General features: G+C 37.7%; 2 protein-coding genes and 1 pseudogene across 5 annotated transcripts in view; 2 read left to right on the top strand and 1 right to left on the bottom strand.

Moving 5' to 3' along the window:
- SENP7 (SUMO specific peptidase 7) overlaps nt 1–16,497 on the bottom strand; it is a 183,821-nt gene extending 167,324 nt beyond the window's left edge. For all 3 annotated transcript variants that reach the window (XM_043992005.1, XM_043992004.1, XM_043992006.1), the window contains exon 1: nt 16,357–16,497. The gene's annotated coding sequence lies outside the window, so the exon portion shown is untranslated. The remainder of the gene's footprint in view (nt 1–16,356) is intronic.
- Nucleotides 4,091–8,419, top strand: LOC122747515 (annotated as a pseudogene).
- A 137-nt stretch (nt 16,498–16,634) lies between the features above and the next one.
- LOC122746425 (putative protein FAM172B) lies at nt 16,635–24,402 on the top strand. 2 transcript variants are annotated; one of them, XM_043992008.1, is made up of 4 exons: nt 16,635–16,732; nt 18,021–18,072; nt 21,241–21,321; nt 22,919–24,402. In XM_043992008.1, exons 3-4 carry the CDS (start codon nt 21,316–21,318, stop codon nt 24,005–24,007), a joined length of 1,095 nt encoding a protein of 364 aa, XP_043847943.1. In that variant the 5' UTR covers nt 16,635–16,732; nt 18,021–18,072; nt 21,241–21,315; the 3' UTR covers nt 24,008–24,402. The 2 variants fall into 2 exon arrangements, with proteins under 2 accessions (XP_043847943.1, XP_043847942.1); XM_043992007.1 differs by lacking the exon at nt 16,635–16,732 and adding an exon at nt 17,582–17,621.
- The last annotated feature ends 686 nt before the right edge of the window (nt 24,403–25,088 follow it).

The raw sequence follows: 25,088 nt of genomic DNA on the forward strand, positions 1-25,088 counted from the left end.
AAGGGAAAAAAACACAAGAAACGAAACAACAACAACAACAACAAAACACAACAAAAGTGAAAATAGTATGCTTCAATCTGCAGTCAGACTCCATAGTTCTTTTCTGTATGTGGAGAGCATTTTCCATCATGAGTCTTTTGACATTGTCTTGGATCATTATATTGCTGAGAAGAGCTAAGTCTATCACAGTTGATCCAGATGTCTACTTTCAACAAAAAGGCTTTCCTGATTCCCTTTAATGCTAGTGCCTTCCCTCTGTCAATTATCTCTATCTAATCTTGCATGTTTTCTTTGCACATAGCTGTTTACATGTTGTTCCCTCATTAAACTATGAGCTCTTTAAAAGCAGGCACTAGGGTTTTGTTTTTTTAATTCTTATATTCCCCTCCCCATCCAGCACAGTGCCTGCCTCACAGGAGGTACTTAATAAATGTTTTATTGATTGACCAACTATGCCTTCATCAAACTAGCATCTTCAGTTCCAGCTACCACATTTGAGGAAGAGCATTGATAAAGGAAGAATACTGATGAGCTAGAGGGCATCCATTAGAGAGTGAAGATGGTGAAGATCTAGACACATGATTCCACCAGTCAACAGTATAAAGCCCTTAATAGGTGCCAGGCATTATGTTGAGCACTAGGAATACAAAGAACGATAAACAACAACTGACCTTGCCTTCAAGGATGGAAGGAATTGGGAATATTTAGCATGGAGGAAAGACTTACATGGAAACGTGAGTGCTGTCTTCAAGTGTTTGAAGAGATTTCAAATGGAAACATTAGAGTTGCTCAGCTAAACCCCAAAGGGCAGAACTAGGAATTAGGGTAGAAGTTATAGAGTAGTATGTTTAGATTTTATATGAAGAAAAACTTAGTAACATACAGAACTAACCAAAGTGATACTTAAGGAGGTATTGGGTTTTCTTGCCTTACAACTTTTAAAGTAAAGGCTACATAATCACTTACTGAGGATGCTGTGTAACAGATTTTTCAGCAGGCATGAGTTGTGCTAACTGGTCTCTGTGAGGTCTTTTCCAACTCTGAGAGTCTGTGATTTCTTGGTCTAGAAGCAATGAATCCCAGGGGCTCACAGTTCTGCTGCCTGATTTAGTGCAGATATTTGATCAGTTTTAGCTGTTCTGTAAGAGCTCCTGAGCTCAAGGCATATATCAGCCTCCAGGGATCACAGGCATACAACTCTATGTCTAGTTTCTATAATATTTCTTTTTTTAAAATATCAATCTAGCTCACTTAACAAATTTTCTGAAGTACAGTATTTAAGTTCTTTTTTTTCCTAAATTTTCCAGAATATTAGTAATGTTAAGATTGTTGCATCCTGATATCCTATAAGATCCTCCAAGGCACATGTATCAGAATGCTTTCCAACAGTCTGAATGTGTGCACGTACACACATACACACATGTATATGTACATGTACCATATCACACTACATGTATGTTTAGATATATTAAGATCTATGTGTGTAATATATATTCAGGTTGATGGAAAAGCATAAAATATAAGCAAATATATGTTTATGAATGTATGGGGAGAGGGGTTTGTGATGAGCTTATTACTTTTCTACTTTATCTTTGGTGACTGAATTTTTGTTAGTGTGATATGTAGAATGTTCCACTTGGGACTCAGAAAACTGGTTCAAATTCTGCCTCGGGCAATTTACAAGCTATATAATCATGGGCAAGTTGCATAATTTCTACGTTTCAGCTTTCTCACGTAAATTAATGACAAATAATTTGCTGATACTGCCTATCACACCCAGATTTAAAGAGAACGTATTTTGTGGACCTAAAAGTGATTAGATAGATAGATGACAGATAGACAGACAGATATGCACATGTGTGTGTGATTTCTATGTTCTTGATGTTTATTCTTTTTCAGTCGTATCTGATTCTTAGTGACTCATTTGGGGTTTTCTTGGCAAAGATAATGAAGTGATTTGTCATTTCTTTCTCCACCTCATTTTACAGATGAGGAACTGAGGCAAATCAAGTAAAGTGACTTGCCCAAGGTCACACAGTTAGTAAGTGTATGAAGCCAGATTTGAACTGAGGAAATTGAGTCTTCTTGATTTCAGGCCTGGCACTCTATCCACTGCACCACCTAGCTGTCTGGGTTTATAGAATTTTTCAATTTTTAGATTATATCATTCGTGTCTCTTTGCAATATATCCTACAGTGTCAACTTTAGTTAAAAGGTAGTAATAAGTGAGTAGAGATGAAAGATGGTTTACTTAAAAGCAAACAACTCTTTGTGATTCTGCTAAAATTTATGGAATAGCAATGATACTCAAATTCCAAAGGAAAACTGTTTTAATGATATGAGAAGTGTTTTTTTATTATGTTTTTGTTTTTGTTTTGCGGGGCAATGCGGGTTAAGTGACTTGCCCAGGGTCACACAGCTAGTAAGTGTCAAGTGTCTGAGGCCGGATTTGAACTCAGGTCCTCCTGAATCCAGGGCGGGTGCTCTATCCACTGCGCCACCTAGCTGCCCCTATTATGTATTTTTAAATTTCCATTTTAGATATAGTATAAGAGGAATGAAAGTTTCTTGACTAACATCAAAGTTAGTCAGCGAGGGCAACTAGGGTGGCGCAGTGGATAGAGCACTGGCCCTGGAGTCAGGAGTACCTGAGTTCAAATCCAGCCTCAGACACTTAACACTTACTAGCTGTGTGACCCTGGGCAAGTCACTTAACCCCAACTGCCTCACCAAAAAAAAAGACTAGTTAAACACTCAGCTGTTTACATCGCAAACTCTTCTTCAAATTTTGTTAATGTATACTTTTTTTTAGGAGGAATCATGGATTGTTTAAACTGGAAGATACCTAGAAATTATCTAATCCAGGGGTTCTTAAATTGGAGTCCCCCAAGGAGACTAAATGGGGAAAAAATATTTTTTCTTTATTTTCACCAATATCCCTAAAGAACTTTCAAGGTTGCTTCCAATTTTTCATCACTAAAACCCCACAAAATTTTAGTGGTTAAAATTAGTTGTATTTAATTAAATACCACAAAATGTTCTGAAGCAAAAAGGAAAATGTTATAAAGTTTCTGCCAAAAATTAAAGGCAGACCACAAAGAAGAGATATGAAAGACATTTCCCATCAGTCTTTTGTAGAGATACAAATATATAGCTCTCTTTTTCTCTTCTTCCTCTTTAATTTTTTTTCTTTCAAAAAAAATTTTATACAGAATGGTCATTTGGAAGGGCAAAAAGGAAGGGATATTGGAAGAAATTAAGTGACATAAAAATAAAAGACCAATAAAAATGTATTAAAAAATTAAAAGTCACACTTCAAAAATAGGATCCGACAGATGGCATCATATGTGTTCATTTTGCTTCCACAAATAGACTGGAAGCTCTTTGAGGAAAAATCCTACCCTAGCTTATTTGTATACCTCACAGTACCTTGGCACATTAACTAGGAGTACCTTCAGAACATATTCAATAAATAATTCTTAGCCAGCAAAAATGATGGAAATGTTCATTATTAACTCCATTTATCAATTTTTAGATTCTTAATATTTATATAGCACTTTAATACTTTAAAGCGCTTTATATATTTTCATTTGATGAAAAATAAAATACATAGTACCGAGGACAGAGCCAAAGACAGTGAAATAGAAAGAAGTACAGAGAGGTCCTCCTACCCCCAAACTCCTCCAAACAAAACTAGAAATGCACCAGACCAAATCTATTTGGAAATCCAGGAAAAAGGCTCCAAGGAGTCATTTTTTCTAGCCCAGGTTGACACAGGGATACAGACAAAAAAGTCTGTTGACACTGGGAATGGGTTTGACCAGGAGTAAGCCAAACGACATTCTCATGCCCAGAAAATGAAAGAGGGTCCAGGCTGTCTACATATAGGTGACAAGGTACCAGCCCCTGAATGAGGGCCAACACCTTGTGCAGACTTCAAAAACAAGGAGCAACTGGCAGCTTGTCACCCCACTACCCAGTTCTGGGGTCACAGTTCCAGGGTAGACTAAGGAGGGAGCCTGTGCACATGAGTTTTTTTCTAGGTGTAAGGAGAGGTCATGGGCCTTAGTCTGTGGACCTAACAACAAGAATGGTCAGAAAGTAAGCAGTAGCAGTATGGTTCAAAAACTCAGGAACAGAGCTGGGTCTCATTTCTAGCTTCTAACATAATCTAAAGACTGCAGAGAAATAACCAGGCAGGAATCCCAGACCAAAAAAGCTTTGATGTGATGGTCTCAGCAGTCATTTTTCCAGTCAAGTCTGACTCTTCATGACCCCATTGGGGTATTTCCCTGGCAAAGATATCAAAAGTGGTTTGCCATTTCCTTCTCCAGTTCATTTTACAAACAAGGAAACTGAGGCAAACAGCATTAAGTGACTTGCCCAGGGTCACATGGCTAGTAAGTATCTGAAGTCAGATTTTAACTCAGGAATATGTCTTCCTGATGCTAGGACCAGCACTCTATCCACTTTGCCATCTAGCTTTATAGCTGGCTAGTGGTGGGTGAATCCAGTAGCATTCTACTATTGCTCAAACCCCAAAATTAGGTCAGGAATTTGCAGAGCTCATACAAAGAGGACAATGATCAAACTGTGCCCTAGATTCAAACCATTTTTGGGAACACACCAAAAGCTTTCAGGTCCCCATTCTGAGCTGTCCCTGAAAGACTGGAATAGTATAGCAATCAGTACCCCTAAAAAGGCAGCAACTGGACAAGTCCAGACCTTCCATCCAAACATTCACAGAGCTCCTACACCCTAATATAAAGTCCAAAGGCAAGAAGGTGGCTGAAAAAAATGAGCAAATAAAAATCCCACCAAAAAAAGCTATTATGAAGACAGGGGCACTCAAGACACAAACTGGGAGGAAGCAAATTACTCCAAAAACATCCACAAGCAAAAACCTCAAAGACAAACACAGCTCGAGCATAATTCAACTAGAACTCCTGGATAAGATGAAACAAGAAATTTTGGTTATGGGGTTTTTTTTTAAGTTTTTAAATGTATTAGATAATTGAAAATGCAAGGGGCAGTGGAAAAGAAATTAGATTTATGGAAGAAAGAAACTAGAAAGGGAATTAACAGGCTTGGATAAGAAGTGCAAAACCTTGCCTAAGGGGCAGCTAGGTGGCACACTGATAAAGCAACCAGCCCCTGGATTCAGGAGGACCTGAGTTCAAATCTGGTCTCAGACACTTGACACTTACTAGCTCTGTGACCTTGGGCAAGTCACTTAACCCTCATTACCCCACCAAAAAAAAAAAAAAAGCAACAAACTCCCTAAAAATTACAATAGATCAAACAGACAACAAGAAATATTAAAACGAAGTCAAGGGGACAGCTAGGTGGTGCAGTGGATAAAGCACTGGCCCTGGATTCAGGAGAATCTGAGTTCAAATGTGACCTCAGACACTTGACATTTACTAGCTATATGACCCTGGACAAGTCACTTAACCCTCAATGCCCCACAAAAACAAAACAAAACAAAAAACCAAAGTCAACAAGAAATATTAAAACAATGTGAAAAGACTGAAAAAATAACAGAAGAAAATATAAAGTATCTTGTAGCAAAAGCAACTTCAAAAACAGATCAAGGAGAGGAAAAAGCATTGGACTACCTGAACGCCAGAAACAAAGCAAGAACCTAGACATCATATTCAATAAATCTTAAAAGAAAACTGCCCAGATATCTTAAAACCAAAGGGCAAAAGTAAAAGAAAGATCTATTGGTTAACTCCTGAAAATCCCAAAATTAAAACTTCACCAGGAACATTATAGCCAAAATCCAGAGTTCCAGAGCAAAGCAAAAACACTGCAAAGCCGGCACAAAGAATTCAAGTACTGAAGAGCCACAGTCAGAATCAAATACAATTTAGCAGCTATAAAGGATGGGAATCTTAGGAATATAGTTTTCCAGAAGGCAAAATATGATATAGGCTTAGACAAAGAAAAATTTACCCAGCAAAATGGAGTGGGGAGGGGGGAAAGGGGGGGGGAGACAACAATGAACCTTTAAAGAAACAGAAGGCTTCCAAATATTTTTCATGAGAAGAGCAAAGTTGGATAAAACCTTTAAAATTCAAACACAGAAATTAAGAGAAACATAAAAAGGTAAATATGAAAGGACAATCGCGAGGGAATAAACAAAGATAAACCACTTACATTTTAAGCCCTATCATCAGTGGTCATAGAGGTAATCTAATAGGCACCCATTTCCAGCAGGATTCTACTCTAAAGACTTATTGAAGCAATAAATACATCTTATACCCTACTCATCACCATAATTGCCACAGCTCTCACAGCCCTATATAGCTTACGAATTATTTATTTTGCCCTACTGAATCAACCCTGATTTCTACCCCTCTCACCTCTTAACCAGAACCATCCTAGCCTAACCAACTCCATCGTACACTTAGCCCTAGGCAACATTTTTTTGTTGTTGTTTTTGTTGTTGTTGTTGTTGTTGTTGTTTGCGGGGCAATTGGGGTTAAGTGACTTGCCCAGGGTCACACAGCTAGTAAGTGTCAAGTGTCTGGGGCCGGATTTGAACTCAGGCCCTCCTGAATCCAGAGCCGGTGCTCTATCCACTGTGCCATCTAGCTGCCCCCCTAGGCAGCACTTTTGCAGGCTTTGTCCTAACCATAAACATCCCTCCCACATCAACAATCCCCATGACTATACCAACCATTATAAAACTATCAGCCCTAATTGTTACTATCTCAGGACTTCTTATCACAATAGAACTCAATAAATTAACCAACTCTTCACCTATGCTATCCATAATCCATACACATAACTTCTTGAACATGTTAGGGTACTTTACACATCTATTCCACTGTATCTACCTCCTAACAAACTTAAAAATAGGCCAACACATTGCTACCATACTAATTGATCTTAACTGATACGAAAAAACAGAACCAAGAGGTCAAGCAAGTTTTCATACCACCGCATCTTCATCTATAATAACTTCAACCCAGAGAGGACTAATTAGAAAATATTTCATATAATTTATTATCTCAATCTGTCATCATAATAATTATCTAATTCTGACCACAAACAACCTCTAAAACATAAATCATAATAAATAGAATTCAACCTAACGGTAACAAAGCTCATCCTCCACATCCATATATTAATAAGACAGCACCACTAGAATCCAAGTCCTACGCAATAACCACCAATAGAGTTCAAGTCAATTGCAGTAAACTAATTCAACTTCACCAGATATAAAGTAACATAATAATTCTATTACCAAAGCAAATAATAATATACTAAAAGCCAGTGAATTACCAATTCAACTTTCAGGGTATTCCTCAGTAGCCGCTGTAGCGGTATAGCCAAATTCCACCAAGATAAACTAAAAAAAACTACTAAACCTAGAAAAATATCTTCTAAACTAATAATTGCACACGCTAAGCCTCCACTCACTACCAAACTTAACCCAACATATATTGGAGAAGGTTTAGAAGCAAAAGCCACAAACCCAAAAATCAGTAAGAGAGAAAATTTTTAAAAATAAGCATTATTTTCATCATTTTAGTATGGTCTTTAACCATGATTTATGGCATGAAAAACCATTGTTGTCCTTCAACTACAATAACTAGTGACCAACCTACATAAAACTCACCCTCTTATAAAAATTATTAATCACTCCTTCATCAACGCTGCTAGGCACCACCAACATCTCGCCTGATGAAACTTTGTCTCACTCTTAGGAACTTGCCTTGTAATCATTTATTCTTAGCTATACATCACACCTTAGATAACCTGACCACCTTCTCATCAGTAGCACACATTTGCCAAGAAGTAAATTATGGCTGACTAATCCAAAACCTCCATGTTAACGGAGTCTCATATAGTCTTTATATGCCTCTTGCTCCTCGTAGGATGAGGCATCTATTAGCAGCTCATTCCTATTTAAAGAAACATGAAACATCAGAGTTGTCCTATTAACTGTAATAGCCCACGCCTTCGTCGGATATGTCTTCCCATGAGGACAAATATCCTTCTGATGGTGCTACAGTTTATTACCAAACTACTATCAAGCCTATTCCATATATTAGAACCACCCCTTGTAGAGTGAACCCTGAGGGGGATTTTCAGTGACAAAGCTACACCCTATACCCCGATTTTTCGCCTTCCCATTTCATCCTTTCCATTCATCATTATAGCCCCTAACTGTAATTCAACTCCTGTTCCTCCACAAAACTGGCTCTAACAAACCATCAGGAGTAAACCCCTGACTCAGATAAAATTCTGTTCCACCCATACTACACAATCAAAGACGTCCTAGACCTCATCCTAATATTCCTCACCCTTTTCCTCCTAGCTCTATTCTCCCCAGACTTATCAGGAGACCCAGACAACTTCTCCCCCCAATACGCTCAACACACTACCCCACATTAAACCAGAGTAATACTTCCTCTTTGCCTACACAATTCTACAATCTATTCCTAACAAACTAGGAAGAGTACTAGCATTACTTGCATCTAACTCAGTACTTCCCATTATCCCCTTCCTCCATACATCAAAACAATGAAGCCTAATATTCCGACCAATTTCCCAAATACTTTTTTCTGAATCCTACCTGCTAACCTATTCACCCTTACCTGAATTGGAGGACAACCAGTTGAACAACCCTATATTAGTATTGGCCAGCTAGCATCAATCCTATACTTCTTCCCAATCCTCGTCCTTATATCCCTAGCAGGCTTATTTGAAAACTATATACTAAAACCTAAATGAAGACAGTCCAAGTAATTTAACAAAAATATTGGCCTTGTAAGCCAACAATGAAGGAAAACTTCTTCTTAGGACAACTCAAGACCTGGGAATGAAGGTTACTAAATAAACTTTGATGTGATGATATAAAGAAATTTGAGGTACAGGAAAAAAGGAGAATAAGGGGAGGAAAGGGAAGGGGAGGTAGAATGGGGTTAATTACATCATATGAAGAGGCACAAAAATCTATTACAATAGAGGGAAAGAAGGGAGGAGTGAGCCTTGTTTCAACCTTAATCTCATCAGATTTGGCTTAATAGGGAATAGCATATACACCCATTTGGATAAAGAAACTTAGTTTACTCTTTTTTCTTTTTTTTGAGACACAATGAGAGTTAAGTGACTTGCCTAGGGTCACACAGCTAGTAAATGTCAAGTGTCTGAGGCTGGATCTGAACTCAAGTCCTCCTGAACCCAGGGCCAGTGCTTTATCCACTATGCCACCTAGCTGCCCCAGTTTACTTCTGTGTCAAGATAATGGAATGTGACAGATGAGATTTAGCAGATACTCAGGGGCCCACCTGGAGACTGATTTAAACTGATTGAATTGGATAAGGCAACTGACTGTTGACTGCTTACTAGATTGTAAGCACAATCTGGCTGGTCCTTAAGGGTACTTAAGAAGGTATTGTTCTCAGAAGCTAAAAACTTTTTCCTTTAGATTGAGACCACCTTCCAGTCCAGTGAACCAATGAATTTGAATGACACTAGCCAATCAGCTTGAAGAACCTCCCATTTCTGGGAAGGGAACATGAAGAAGGAAGCGGATGCTTTGAGAGTGCTTCCTCTTTTGGTGTGAGACTTCAACATGGTGGGAGAGGACTTCAGAAGTGAGAGGTTTAGGAAGGTGAGGATTTACAGGCTATAAGAAATCTGTTCTCAATCTTTCTCTTTCTTTTACTATCTTTCAAGAAACCCTTAAAAAACCTAAACTCATTTATCTGTGATTTTAGTTAGTTTCCCCAAAAAACCGGGGGGACAGATTAGAATGCAAATTTAGAATTTTAAAATGCATACTCCTTAAGGAAGTAAAAGGGTAAGGGGCAAAAGGTGGTACTGACAGAAGGGAGGGCAGAAGCAGGGGAGGAAGGGGAAAGAAAAGGAAGGGGGGCAGATAAAAGGAGGGCAAATTGGGGGAAGCATGGGGTCAGAAGCAAAACACTGGTGAAGAGGAATAAGGTAAAGAAAAGAAAGTACAAAGTTGGGAAATAAGATGGAGGGAAACAGACAATCATAACTGTGAATATCAATGGAAGAACTCTCTCCCATAAAACAGAAGCGAATAGCTGAGTGGATAAAAAAACAGAATCTTACAATATGTTGTTTACAAGAAACACATTTGAAAGCAGAGAATACACACAGAGTAAAGGTAAAAGATTGGAACAATATATTATGCTTCAGCTTGAAGTCAAAAAAGCAGCAGTAGCAATCCTTATCTCAGACAAAGCAAAAGCCAAATAGATCTAACTAAAAGGACATAAGGAAGGAAACTACATCTTGCTAAAAGGTACTATAGATAATGAAGTAAAATCAATACTAAACATATAAGCGGCAAGTGGTATAGCATCCAAATTCTTAGAGAATTTAAATGAGTTACAACAGGAAATAGACAGCAAAACTATACTAGTGGGGGGATCTGAAACTTCCCCTCTCAGAACTAGATAAATCTCAGACCACAAAATAAATAAGAAAAAAGTTAAAGAGGTGAATAGAATTTTAGAAAAATTAGATGTGATAGACATCTGGAGAAAATTGAACAGAGATAGAAAAGAATATACCTTTTTCTCAGTGGTACATGGCACATATTCAAAAATTGACCACGGATTAGGGCACAGAAACCTCACAGTCAAATGTAGAAAGGCAGAAATAGTAACTGCATCCTTCTCAGATCATGATGCAATAGAAATTACATGTAATAAAGAGCCATGGAAAGATAGACTGAAAATTAATTGGAAACTAAATAATCTCATCCTAAAGAATGAGTGGATCAAACAACAAATCATGGAAACAATAACTTCATCCAAGGGAATGACAGTAATGAGACAACATACCAAAACCTATGGGATGTAACCAAAGCAGTTCTTAGGGGAAAATTCATATCTCTAAATGCTTACAGGAATAAAATAGAGAAAGAGGAGATCAATGAATTGGGCATGCAACTAAAAAAGCTAGAAAAAGAACAAATTTAAAATCCCCAATTAAAAATCCTAAAAAAAAAATCAAAGGAGAGATTAATAAAATTGAAAGTTAAAAAACTATAGAATTAATAAAACTGAGCTGGTTTTATGAAGAAATTAATAAAATAGATAAGCCTTTGGTTAATTTGATTTTAAAAAAGAAAGAAGAAAACCAAATTACCAGAATCAAAAATGAAAGGGGTGAATTCAGCAACAATGAAATGGAAATTAAAGCAATAATTAGGAGCTATTTTGCCCAATTGTATGTCAGTTAATTTGACAATCTAAATGAAATGGATGAGTATTTACAAAAATACAAATTGCCCAGATTAACTGAAGAGGAAATAAAATCCTTAAATAAGCCCATTTTAGAAAAAGAAATTGAATAAGCCATCAATGAACTCTGTAACAGAAAATCTCCAGAGCCAGTTGGGTTTTCAAATGAATTCTACCAAACATTTAAAGAACAATTAATTCCAATAGTATACAAATTATTTGGAAAAATAGGTGAAGAAGGCATTCTAACCAAATTCCTTTTACAACACAACTATAGGGTTGATACCTAAACCAGGCAGAGCCAAAACAGAAAAAAGAAAATTACAGACCAATTTCTCTAATGAATATGGATACAAAAATCTTAAATAAAATATTAGCAAAATTACAGCAATTCATCACCAGGATAATACACTATGACCAGGTGGGATTTATACCAGGAATGCAAGGCTGGTTCAACAATAGGAAAACTATCAATATAATCAACTATATCAATAACAAAACTAACCAAAATCATATGATTATCTCAATAGATGCAGAGAAAGCATTGACAAAATACAGCACTCCTTCCTATTAAAAACACTAGAGGGGCAGCTAGGTGGTGCAGTGAATAGAGCACCAGCCCTGGATTCAGGAGGACCCGAGTTCAAATCCAGCCTCAGACACTTGACATTTACTAGCTGTGTGACCCTGAACAAGTCACTTAACTCTCATTGCCCTACAAAATAAATAGATAGATAAATAAATATGGATGGATGGATAGGTAGATAGAGAGATAGATAGATGGATGGGTGATAGATAGATGATAAAATAAAAAAAAAAACACTAGAGAGCATAGTAATAGGTGGAGCTTTCCTTAAAATAATAACCAGTTCTACCTAAAACCATCAGAAACATTATATGTAATGGAGATAAGTTAGAGGCCTTCCAAATGAAATCAGGGTGAACAGTGATGTCCATTATCACCTCTATTATTTAATACTGTCCTAGAAATGTTAGCTTTAGCAATAAGAAAAGAAAAAGGAATTAAAGGAGTTGGAAAGGTCGAGGAAACAAAACTATCACTCTTTGCAAATGATATGATGGCATACTTAGAGAATCCTAAAGAATCAACTAAACTACTTGAAACAATGAACAACTTTATCAGAGTTGCAGGATATAAAATAAACCCACATAAATCATCAGCATTTCTATACATGACCAAGGAAGCTCAGCAGCAAAAGACAGAAAGAGAAATTCCATTTAAAGTAACTGTAGACAATATAAAATATTTGGGAGTCTACCTGCCAAGACAAACCCAGGAACTCAATTACAAACACAATTACAAAACACTTTTTACACAAATAAAATCAGATCTAAATAATTGGAAAAAATATCAGTTGCTCATGGATAGGCCAAGCTAACATAATAAAAATGACAATCCTACCTAAATTAATTTACTTATTCAGTGCCATACCAATCAGACTTCCTAAAAATTATTTTATAGAACTAGAAAAAATAATAACAAAATTCATCTGGAAGAATAAAATGTCAAGAATATCAAGAGAACTAATGGAAAAAAAATGTACAGGAAGCTGGGCTAGTCATACCAAATCTGAAGTTATACTATAAAACGGCAGTCATCAAAACTATTTGGTACTGGCTAAGAAATAGAATGGTGGATCAATGGAATAGGTTAGGCACAGGAGACACAGTAGTAAATGACTATAGTAATCTACTGTTTGATAAACCCAAAGAATCCAGCTTCTGGGATAGGAACTCAGTATTTGAAAAAAACTTCTGGAAAAATTGGAAGATAGTATGGCAAAAATAGGCATAGACCATCTTACACTGTATACCAAAATAAGGTCAAAATGGGTACATGATTTAGACCTAAAGGATGATACCATAGGTAAATTAGGAGAGGAAGGAATAGTTTACCTCTCAGATCTGTGGAGAGGAGAACAATTTAGGAACAAACAAGAGATAGAGTGTATTATGAAATGCAAAATGGATGATTTTGATGACATTAAATTACAAAGTTTTTGAACAAACAGAAGCAATGCAACCAAAAATTAGAAGGGAGGCAGAAAGCTGGGAAACAATTTTTACAGCCAGTATTTCTTATAAAGGCCTCATTTCTAAAATATATAGAGAACTAAATCAAATTTATAAAAGAATACAAGTCATTCCCCTACTGAGAAATTGTCAAAGGATATGAACAGGCAGTTTTCAGATGAAGAAATCAAAGCTATCTATTGCCATATGAAAAAATGTTCTAAGTCACTATTGATTAGAGAAATGCAAATTAAAACAACTCTGAGATACCACCTCACACCTATCAGATTAGTTATTATGACAAAAAAGGAAAATAATAAATGTTGGAGAAGCTGTGTGAAATTGAACACTAATGCATTGTTGGTGGAGCTGTGAACTGATCCAACCATTCTGGAGAGCAATGTGGAACTATGCCCAAAGGGCTATAAAGGTGTGTATACCCTTTGACCCAACAATACCACTATTGGGTCTTTTTACCAAAGAGATCATAAAAAAGGGAAAAGGACCCATATGTACAAAAATATTTATAGCTGCTCTTTTTGGGATGGCAAAGAATTGGAAATTGAAGGGATGCCCATCAATTGGGGAATGGCTGAACAAGTTGTGGTATATGAATGTAATGGAATACTACTGTGCTGTAAGAAACAATGAACAGGAAGATTTCAGAGAAACCTGGAAGGACTTGCATGAACTGATGCTGAGTGAGATGAGGTGAACCAGGAGAAGATTGTACACAGTATCAACAGCATTGTGTGTGTTGATCGACTATGATAGACTTAATTCTTCTCAGCAATACAATGGTCCAAGATAGTTCCAAAGGACTCATGATGGAAAATGCTCTCCCGAGTCAGGAAAAAAAGAACTGTGGAATCTAGATGCAGTTTGAACCATACTATTTCTATGTTTTTTTGTTTTTCTTTTTTTAGGTTTTCCCCTTTTACTCTGGTTCTTCCCTCACAGCATGACTAATGCAGAAATATGTTTAATGTGATAGTACATGTATAACCTATATCAGATTGCTTGCTGTCTTGGGGGGGGGGGGGGCAGGGAGGGAAAGAGAAAAATTTGGAACTAAAAATTTTATGAAAACAAATGTTGAAAACTATCTTTGCATGTAAATAGAAAACCATAAAATACTTTTATGATTAAAAAATATGTCATGGGAGCAGCTAGGTAGCAAAAGTGAATAAAGCACTGGCCCTGGATTCAGGAAGACCAGAGTTCAAATTCGGCCTCAGACACTTGACACTTACTGTGTGACCCTGGGCAAGTCACTTAACCCTCATTGCCCCACAAAACAAAAAACAAAAACAAACAAAAAAAAGTCTTGATCTTTTTTATTTGGGGGAGGGGGGTGTTGAGGAGGAGAGACAATCTCTGGACAAGTCACTCAGGTTCGAACAGTAAGTGTTTGAGGCCAGATCTGAGCTTAGTTCCTCCTCACAGGGCAGGTACTCCTATCCATTGCACCACCTGGCTGTGAGAAAATGGAAAAAGGAGAAAAGGGAATATTGGGAGAGGGAGAAGGCAAGAGCCAGGAAAAAATAATGGAAAATTATCCATATAATGGGATATAGCAAGTAAAAGCCTATATGAACAAAAGGAGGGTGGAAGGAGAGGTAGACACTTGAACCTCACTCTCATTTGAACTGGTCATAGGGGTAAGAATAAACACAGGTAAAGAAATACATTTTACTCAAAATGGAAATGAGGGAAATAGAAGAAAGGAGAAACAGGAATTAGAGGGAGGGCAAATTAAGGGAAAGATTAGTTCTAAATTAAACAAACTCTAAAATAAGAGATGCACAAAAATAAATATAGCCTTTTTTTGAGATGATAAAGAATTGAAGAGTACCCTCAATTGGGGAGGACTAAACAAGTTATGATATAGAAATGTGATAGAATACTCTGGTTCTGTAAGAAATGATGAAGAAACCTATAAGACTTTTATGAACTGATGCTGGGGGAACAAAAGCAGAAGAATAATTTATGCAATGACAATATGGTAAAGACAAACAACTTTGAAAGACTTAGGAACTCTGATCAGTGTAATAAACAACCAAGATTCCAGAGGTCTAATAATGAAATGTGCCACCCGTCTCCTGATAGGTGAAAAATTCAAAGATACAGAATTGAGGAGTGTATTTTCTTTTGTTCAAGACCAATGGGAAATTTGCTTTTCTTGACTATACATGTTTATAACAGGGGTTTTACTTTTCTTTCGTCCTCATGGAGTGGGGGATGCAGCAGGAAGGACAGAAGACTGGTTTGGGCTGATTGAAAAATAAAATGTAATTCAAAAAAGAGGGTAGGAGGGGATAGTACACAAACCGAAAGACACCTCCATTTCAAACTCCTTGACAGACTTCAAAATTAAATAAACATCCCGACTGCTCATAAAAGAGATACTGGAAGAGTAACATTACCTTGTTTTCAAGACAGCCAAAGCACATAAATACTTTCAGATGAAGGGAACGAAGGGATGCGGCAGGAGGGGGGACCCCGGGAAAGCTTTTTGCGGGGGTTGGGGAAGAGTTTTTCATTAAATAGTTTATTTCTATTGGTTTCGACAGAAAAACAAAGTGCCACTTCGTCCCCGGGGCCAACCCAGGCGGCCACAAGCCAGGCAAACAAAAGGGGAAGCGGCGGGACGCAGGTAAAACCCGGAGTACCTCGCTCCGGCCTGGGACTGCAGCAGAGGAGTCTGCGAGCCAGCCCAGGTTGGCGGGAGATCCCGGAGGGAGGCGTGGCGGCCGCGAGCCGGGGATGGAATGACAGAGCCGCTGGATGACAGCCTCTCCCGCCAACCCGCTTCGCGGCCAGCGAGGGAAGCGCGGGGTTCCCCGGGCTCAGAGCAGCGGAGCCTCCAACTCACCGGGTGACAGCTCGCGGGGGTCGCAGGCGGCCCGGGCTTCCCTTCTGAGGAGACCCGGAGCGGGCCGGTCCCGGGCCGTCCCCGCCTCTCTCACACACACACACCCACCCGCGTCTCCCCAGCCAGGGGAGCTGCCGCGGCCGCTGCCTCAGGAACTCCCCTTCTCCTCGGTGGAAGCAACAGTCCCACCCCCTTTGAATGTTTCTCACCCCGGTAAGGGTCGCCGACCCCCGGTTCGGGTGGACCTCGCCGTCCTCTCCATCTCCTCCGTGTGCCTGGGCCAGCGGCGGCGGCGGCGGCGGCGGCGGCGGCAGCACCACGGAAAGCGCCGAAGGACCAGTTGGGCCGGGGCCGGGGGAGGGGGGCTGGGAGAGGGAGAGAGAGGAAGGACGGGAAGAGCAGGCCCGCGCGGCTGCGCAGCAGCCCGAGGCGGCTCCCCGACCGGAAATAGAACACTTCCCACCCTGCCCACCCAGGTCCTCCCTCACCAGCCCCAGACATTCCCCTCGAAGGCCCGCCCGAGTGGGCGTTTTCGTTTCTTTCTCTGGCTCTTGAGCTGGAAGTGTTGCTCTCTGCTAAGGATTTGGTAAATGTGATTGTTTCTCAGAAAATAGAAAGGAATATCAGGAGTCAGGGTGAAAGGCTTGGCGGGGGAAGGGAGTAGAGGAGTCCGTCGCTGGGTGGGTGTGGGGAACTTCGGTATTTCCTAGCAACTCCCGGGACAGCTTTGCCCGAACCTACGGGAGGTGGACGGTGTAGATTAGTATACACCCTTCACACGTCCCTCCCATATTCTTCCTCCCATATTCTTCGGTAGACTGCCCGCCAAACTTGTGAAAGGAGATTTTGTTTAGAACAATCAACTCCCCACCTAATTTATGCTTGTCTTCTTCTGAAATTCGTTATGCTTCAGGAAAGGAAGGACCAGAGTTCACCTGGTTGAGATGGGTTTTGGAGTTTCCTCATCTGGAGGACCAGGTGCATTGCACCTACTCAGTTAGACTATTGGAAATGTGAAGCAGCCTCCTTGGGGTTGGCCTTAGCTATATCAAAGTTCTTCTCAAGGGATGTTTTCAGGTCCCAAACAATGGCTTTGTCTATTTAAACCTTCTTGACTTACATATCCAAGACAATAAATAGGACTCCAAAAACTTGCAAAAATAACATCTACCCTTGAGCAAACCTTCCCTAAGCTCCCGCAGGAACAAGGCAGGAGACACGGAATTTAGACTTCTTGATGGTTCTTGTTCCTCCAGTGTCTTGCACAGTGTTTCTCAATCAGTAATCAAGAAGGGCTGACACTGGGCTAACCACTGAGAATACAAAGAAGACAGGTCTCTGCTTTAACCACTTCGATAAAACATTTTCTAAAGTTTTTAGACCTTGTTCCAATGCAAAAATTCTAGAAGCCTACCCTGCAGTTGGTGGAAACACACTAAGACCCACCTTGTGTTGGCTAGAGATACTTGTTCCAGGTGGGGATTGTTTCATCTTTATAATTTTATCCCCAGTACTTAGCACAGAGCCTGAAACATAGCTTAAGAAATAAGTGCTTGATGATTAATTGTCCAACTTTAATGGAGTGACAGACAAGGAACCATGCAATGGTTTTTTAGCTTGTATTTCAATTCCTGCTAACCTCTGAGTTCACAAACCTTGCCTGGTGACCAGGAATGTATAGGTTCTCTCATCCTCCATTCCCCTCTCCATGGTACTTTAAGGCAGCACTCCACAGCCACCTAAGCATGTCATTCAGGTTACATGGGCTTTTTTCCTATAATCACTACTTTTTACTAATAATAATAATAATAATAATAATAATAATGTTACTATAAAAATTATAATAATAACTAACATTAATATAACACTTTAAGGTTTACAAGGCATTTTACATATATCATTTGATGCTCACAACAACCCAGCAAGGTAAGTGGTACTGTGATTGTCCCCATTTTATGATAACTGATATTTGTGTAATAGCACTTCAGGTTCTGGAAAAATGCTTTAAATGCATAATTGTAACCTCACAGTAATTCTGTGAAGTGATACAACAGGCATTATTATCCCCATTTAACAGATGAGGAAACTGAGGTTAAGGAAGGTTAATAGATTTTCCCAGGATTACAAAAGCAAGTTCTCTGAGGTAGAATTTGAACATTGTTCTTCCTGACTTCAAGTCCAGTACATTATTTACTACACCATTTTGCCTCCAGGATATCCAGCCTAGAGGAGATAGAATGGAAAGGAGTATACTCACCCATTAGTGCAGATCACAACCCATCTATGCCTTCTCAATGTGTAAATTTTGTCCGTGTCCTCTTATAAATCCTTCAATAAAACCCTACCCAATACAGTAGAGGCCTTCTTCTAGGTGTCTAAGAGTAGAAACCCATGTTATTACTTATTCTCCTTTTCCTATATGTGTGAACAATTTTCCTTTTGCAAACATACATCTCCAAAATGATACTTTTTATACCATTTTTATATATGCAGATCATTGTGGACGTCTCAGACTATTCACACCTTACCATGAGTCTCCATTGTACTTTGAATTACCCATTATTTTTCTTCTTAAGAGATTGTGATCTTCTTTGAGCCACAACAATATAGCATAACTGGGACAAAGTTAGGGTCTAAAAAATGGAAATGATAGATACATAGGTAGGTAGATAGATAGATTTTTTTCAGCTGAGGCTCAATGAAAGTATTGTTCAATTTCCCAAATACAATCAAGCCCATTCACTTTCTCCTGTTCAGTCCTAAAGTTGTTCCTTTGCCCATTAGAGTATCTGGAAAATATAGGTACTATGTCGATGGAATGATTCAGTGGCTTAAGCATCCAGATACATGGCATAACAGCAATAGTACGCATTCTTCATCCATATGAATTGTTCAACTCATCTCTTTTTTAATGGTTATGAAACTCAGTAAGAAGTCCTATTCTGGGCCTTGATGCCATCATCATTTTTTGAAAAACAATTGATTTGTAGGCAGTATGGTATAGTGGAAAGAGCACTGGAATTTGGAGACAGAAGGCCTGAGTTTGATTTTCATTTCTGCTGCTTGTTAGCTATGTGACCATGAATAAGCCAATTTCTCCTAAGCCTCAATTTTCCTTTATCTCTAAGAGTATATTACCTGTTAACATCCCCCAGCCTCACAAGGTTATGAAATACCTGACAATTCTTAAATCGTTAGATTATTGTGTCATTATTTTTTTACTTAACTATTGTTTTTAATTTGTTACAAAGGAAGCAAGGCAGATATGGATGGGAAGAGGTATATGTTAGATATGACTGATGTAAAAACAAGGTATTAAGGCCTAAAAACTTTTAAAGCATGATATAAAAGACAGCTATTGTTATTAGTTACCATCATCATCATTGTTGTTGTTGTTATTATTACTTTGTGATCTTGAAAAAAATCACTTAACTTCTCTGGCCCTCAGTTTTCTAATATAGAAAAAGAGGGGATTGTACTAGAAAATCTCTCAGGTCCCTTCTAATTTATATGAACTTAAATCGTGTATTTTAGACATAATGAACTGAATCATACATTCTTTCTTTTTTAAGTAGAAAATATGCAGAAAATGTAAAAAGTGCTACTTGAGGAGAAATACTATGAAAATAGAGCATGCAGTTTTCAAGATAGCTATTTATGATTTTAATAAAATCCAAGAAATTCAGAAAAAATAAATTGGAATTGGAATCTGTATCATTTTAAAATGTGATGTTTTTGCATTAAGTGCTAAGAGGTAACAATGTGAGGAGGCAGCTAGATGGTGCAGTGGAATAAAGCACTGGCCCTGGATTCAGAAGGATCTGAGTTCAAGTTTGGCATCAGACACTTGACATTAGCTGTGTGACCCTGGGCAAGTCACTTAACCCCCCATTGCCCCACCAAAAAAAAAAAAAAAAGGTAACAATGTGAGTGGGATTTCCAAATATAAATATTTCATAATGGAAATTTCCTTTTTAAGAGTTTCATTAGGGCGGCTAGGTGGAGCAGTGGATAAAGCACCGGCCGTGGATTCAGGAGTACCTGAGTTCAAATCTGGCCTCAGACACTTGACACTTACTAGCTGTGTGACCTTGGGCAAGTCACGTAACTCCCATTGCCCCACCAAAAAAAAAAAAAAAGAGTTTCATTAGATGCTATGACAGGATCCTGATGTCTGGAGTCACTAAAGGGGTATCATAGTAACTAAATTAATTGCTAATAAAGAGATGGGAATTAAAGAAAGGGAACAAGTAGCAGTGATTGAGTTCTGAAAGTACCATATTAAGGATAAGAAATGTACTTGCAAGAACTTGAGCTTGAGAAGTTAATCAAATGTATTTCAATCAAACTTATATGTTTCTTAAAGATTTATATGAGCCAGAGGAACCAGTTAAAGCACTGTGAATAAATTCCAGTGAGTGGTCTTGTTGGGCTTTTACTAAAAACTGCAACTTTTAAATTTTTGAATTTTTTTGAGTCAGTATGCTCCTTATAGCTTACCTATTGATCACTATTATTTTATATTCCCTATACTGGTGAAATTTAAAAAGAAAAACTGAAGGATGTTAAAGTTATTGATTTTAATTTTTATCAATCTCTTGAGCAGTTATTTTAAAAGATCAATTTCCCTATTTATAAAACACAGAATCCTCACCTCAAAGGGTTTTTGAGATACTCTGGGAAAAGCAAATCCATTAAAAAAGGAAAAGTGAATAATTATATTAATAATGTAGTTGGGAAAATAAAGTTCTATCTTTTAGACATTCCACATCTCACATTTTATAGCACTTTTCCCATATAAATAATTTGAAGATAGAAATTGATAAACTCATTTTAGAAATTGATAAACTCATTTTTGAGGTGGGGAAATAGATTAAACTCCTTACCATTATTATAGAAGAATTATATGTAACTCTATAATATATAATTAAGAAATATATATAATAGAATTGTTCTATTGTATGCTAATGATATCAAAATTCTTAGGTTTCTTTAAATTTTGTATGTAGGCAAGACTAAGAATGTTATTTTAACCATTTACAGCTTTATTGGCTAGCTGAGATTGATCATTCACTTTATGTTGTCAATTAACAGATTCCTTTGAGTAGTACTAAATTAAATCTTCAGGAAGTCTTTTCTGAATGGAAGTGAATTTATTTGAAGCATAACATGAATGTAAGTAAGTTTACATGTGCTTTGGGGGATATTTCAACTTCTTTTGGTGGGGGGGGGCAATGAGAGTTAAGTGACTTGCCCAGGGTCACACAGTCCACTGCGCCAAGTAGCTGCCCTATTTCTCAGCTTCTTAATCAGATTGACAATAAAAATGAACATATGCAATAGAATTCCCTTCTAGATTAATTGAGCAAAGCCTGGATTTATACAATGCCAGATTGCTGCTGTCTTTTTGTTTCTCTTATAATTGTTCACCCTTATCTTTAAAATCTTCTTAGCTATATATGTGACAGACACATAGAAAGTTTTTTTCTAATATCTAAATAAAATCACTCCTTTAAATTCATCCCTGGTTTCATCATGAGTAATAATGGGAGAAAAAAACCATTCACTATCATTCAAAGATAATTCCTGGGGACAGCTAGGTGGCACAATGGATAAATCATTGGCCTTGGATTCAGGAGTACCCGAGTTCAAACCCAGCCTCAGACACTTGACACTTAACTAGCTGTGTGACCCTGGACAAGTCACTTAACCCTCATTGCCCTACAAAAATTAAAAAAAAAAAAAAACCAAAGATAATTCCTTCTTTGTTAAGAAACACTATGCAGGGGCAGCTAGGTGGCACAGTGGATAGAGCAGCGGCCCTGGAGTCAGGAGGACCTGAGTTCAAATTTGACCTCAGACACTTAACACTTACTACTATACTTAGTCCTTTAAGAATTAAGCTTCCTAGAACTATTTGTGTCTCACCTCATGTTGAGTTTGTTTTTTCTCTAAATTCACTTCTACAACTTGATGTGCTTGAAAGAAGTGGGAATGGTAAGCAGATGAACCCCTAGTGGGAAAGAATTGATTTGATATTTACAAGGTTGGTGATACTGATTCATCTGGATCCTCCCCACATAAAAATATATTCTCCAGAAGATTTTGTACATCTCAAAAATGCATGAATTCAATTCACCATGTATTTATTAAATGCTTAATATATTCCTAACACTGTGCTATGCAGTAATGATGCAAAGAACAATTATAGTCTCTGTTCTCAAGGAACATAAATTCTATGGGAAATCTTTCATAGCACTAAGATACCTACTGCCAATAGTAATGATCCCCTAATTCAGCCTTGCAAACAAATTGCAATAAGTTGTCAGTATCTAATATTTTATGAGCTTATGTTTAGTTCCTCCCCCACATATAGAGGGCTTTTAAAATTGACCTTTACTTTCACTATCTCTTGGCATAAACCATTACTTGCCCAGGTTAAACAGGAAGATATGTAATAATTCAAATCTTACAATAACCAAATCCAAAGGAATCGTTTTTTAACTGTAAAAAAAAAATCTGCATTAATGGATATGTTACATAACAAATTGCTATCAAGTGTTTTAACCACTCATTCCCTAACCCTTAGCTAAACTATGTATCCCCAAAATCCACAATGATTTGAGAGATAAGTAATTTTGTCTGAGTATAATATTAATATACTTCCTAAATTATTCAGTTGATTTTAGAAATAACTTTTTTCATGGGAAAAAAAATTCAGGTTAAAAACACATTTTTAACACTGATATATAGTATTTTTGTTTGTTTCTAGTGGTTCCTGATAACACAGGAGTTGAGCTTCCAAAAATTCATGAAACAATCAGCATATGTGGAAGAACTTAAGTATGACTTCAACGAAAAAGCTGAATTGAGACACACAGAAACACATCAGCCCTTCATCTTTAATTATTACAAAAATACCCTTGAGAGAAATAGCCAACGCTACCAGGCTCTTGGCCATTTGCTTGAATGTTACATTTATGAGCTCTTGGAGAAGGTGTGCAAATTACACAAAGTATATATACCAATCCAGGCTATTATGGAACCAAGGAGCTTCTTTTTCATGAGTGAGAATGCATTAACTAATCCTTCCCTTCTTGTCCTCCTTCAAGACCATGGAGTTTTTAGGGCTGGGCAGTGGAGTCAACAGACCATAGTCCGTCATGGCCTACAACATGGAAGTCAGATACCTTGTATTCAACTAGCACTGCAATCAGATTATGGTATCATTGTTTTAAATCCCAATGATAATTTCATGGATTTAAAGCTAGAAAAAGAGTGTCAAAGTTCTCTAGGCTACACTGTTGAGTCATCTCCCACAGAAATGTTTCAGACTAGGAAGCCATTTTCTTTGCCAAAGGTTGCCCAGCGCATTCCTAAAAAGTACAGTAGTACACCTGAAGAACATACTGCCTACATCTGGAATCATTTCATTTTGGAAAGTGCAGCCAGGAATGTAGCTTTCATTGTCCATGGTTATGGAGGTTTGGTTTTCATGGACCTACTTGTTCAGAAAAAGTGGGAAGTAATGAATAAAGTATATGCTGTAGCCCTTATTGATTCTGCACACCATGTGGAGCACCAGTTGGGAAATGACACACAGCTATTAGCATGGATAAAGCACCACTGTCGTGAATGGATAACAAGCCACAAGCCATTGGATAAACCTGTAGCCACTGTTTTGAAAATGGATTGTCCAAAGGTTTCTGCTGGTACAGAAAATCATAGCTTAGCACCTTCTACCAGCCTACAATCTATTTTCAAATACCTCAAAAATGCTTTAAAAGCCAAAACAACTGTTCATTTTTCTCGAATGCCAATTGTTACTAGAAGCTGCACAAAAAGAAAGCAAAGCACTTAGGTAAAAAGAAAGATGCCATGTTTACTCCTTAAAAAGCTGCAGAAAGAATGTTAGAATGAAAGGGCAGTTTTCACCTCTTCCCAACCTTGATATGTGAATAACTATCTAATTTTATTTTTGTTTTTCTTAAAAAAATGTGAATGTTTTGCATTTTGCTGACTTTTAGGGATAAAGAAAGGAAAGTTCCAGTCTGCTATTTTGTACTTTATGATAGTACTTTAAAGTCCATTTTTAGAATTGTTTTTGTTATCTTAAAGATACTTTCTGAGAGTTTAAAGGTAGTCATTACAATTATTGCAGCTTAATTCAAATTTAGAGCAAATTATATTTTTTTGTTTTATAAATGGTTTTGGTGACTCTGTAAAACTTACTAAAATTAAACATAATGAGCAGCACCTGTGTTTTCTCATATTTATATACTCCTTTATTTAATAAAGCAGGACTGGCTTGGTTTTATAGCACATAGTATAATGGTACATGAGTAAAGTTTCTCTGTGCCAGAAAATCTGATGGGTGGAAGATACAGCATATCTCTGGTAAGAAGGATCAGGGATGGGGAGCCTCTTCTAGGATCTACATTTGCATAATAATAAAGCACATTATATACATGACTTTGTGCCTCACAAAAACCATAAAGTATCACAGATATCCCCATTTTACAGATGGACTTGTCCATAGTCATAGAAGTAGGTGATGTCTTAAGGTAGATTAAAACGAAACTTCTCCTCTACTTGACACAACAAATGGATCCAAAAATCTTTCCTACTCTCCCCACTGCTACCAATGCTCCTTTTTCACTCTGATATCCCATAAGAAGAGCCTAGAACAATATCTTCCTGAGAAGACACTCAAGCTGAGTTCCCCATTAATTCTGAGATAAAAAGTTAGATTGACACATTTTGAAGTGAAAGGGATTTTTTTCTATTTTTGTTGAGTCCTAATTTTAACACCAAATAAAATGGCATTTCCATATACATAGTGGGAAAAAGAATTGTAAATGAAATCAAAATCTCAGTTATGTACAGCTTGCATTTCCTTTTGAGCATAAAAATGCAACCTGTAGCTTTCAAAATTATCTTGC

Source organism: Dromiciops gliroides, chromosome 3 (genome assembly GCF_019393635.1).
Source record: "Dromiciops gliroides isolate mDroGli1 chromosome 3, mDroGli1.pri, whole genome shotgun sequence".
Taxonomy (NCBI): Eukaryota; Metazoa; Chordata; class Mammalia; order Microbiotheria; family Microbiotheriidae; genus Dromiciops; species Dromiciops gliroides.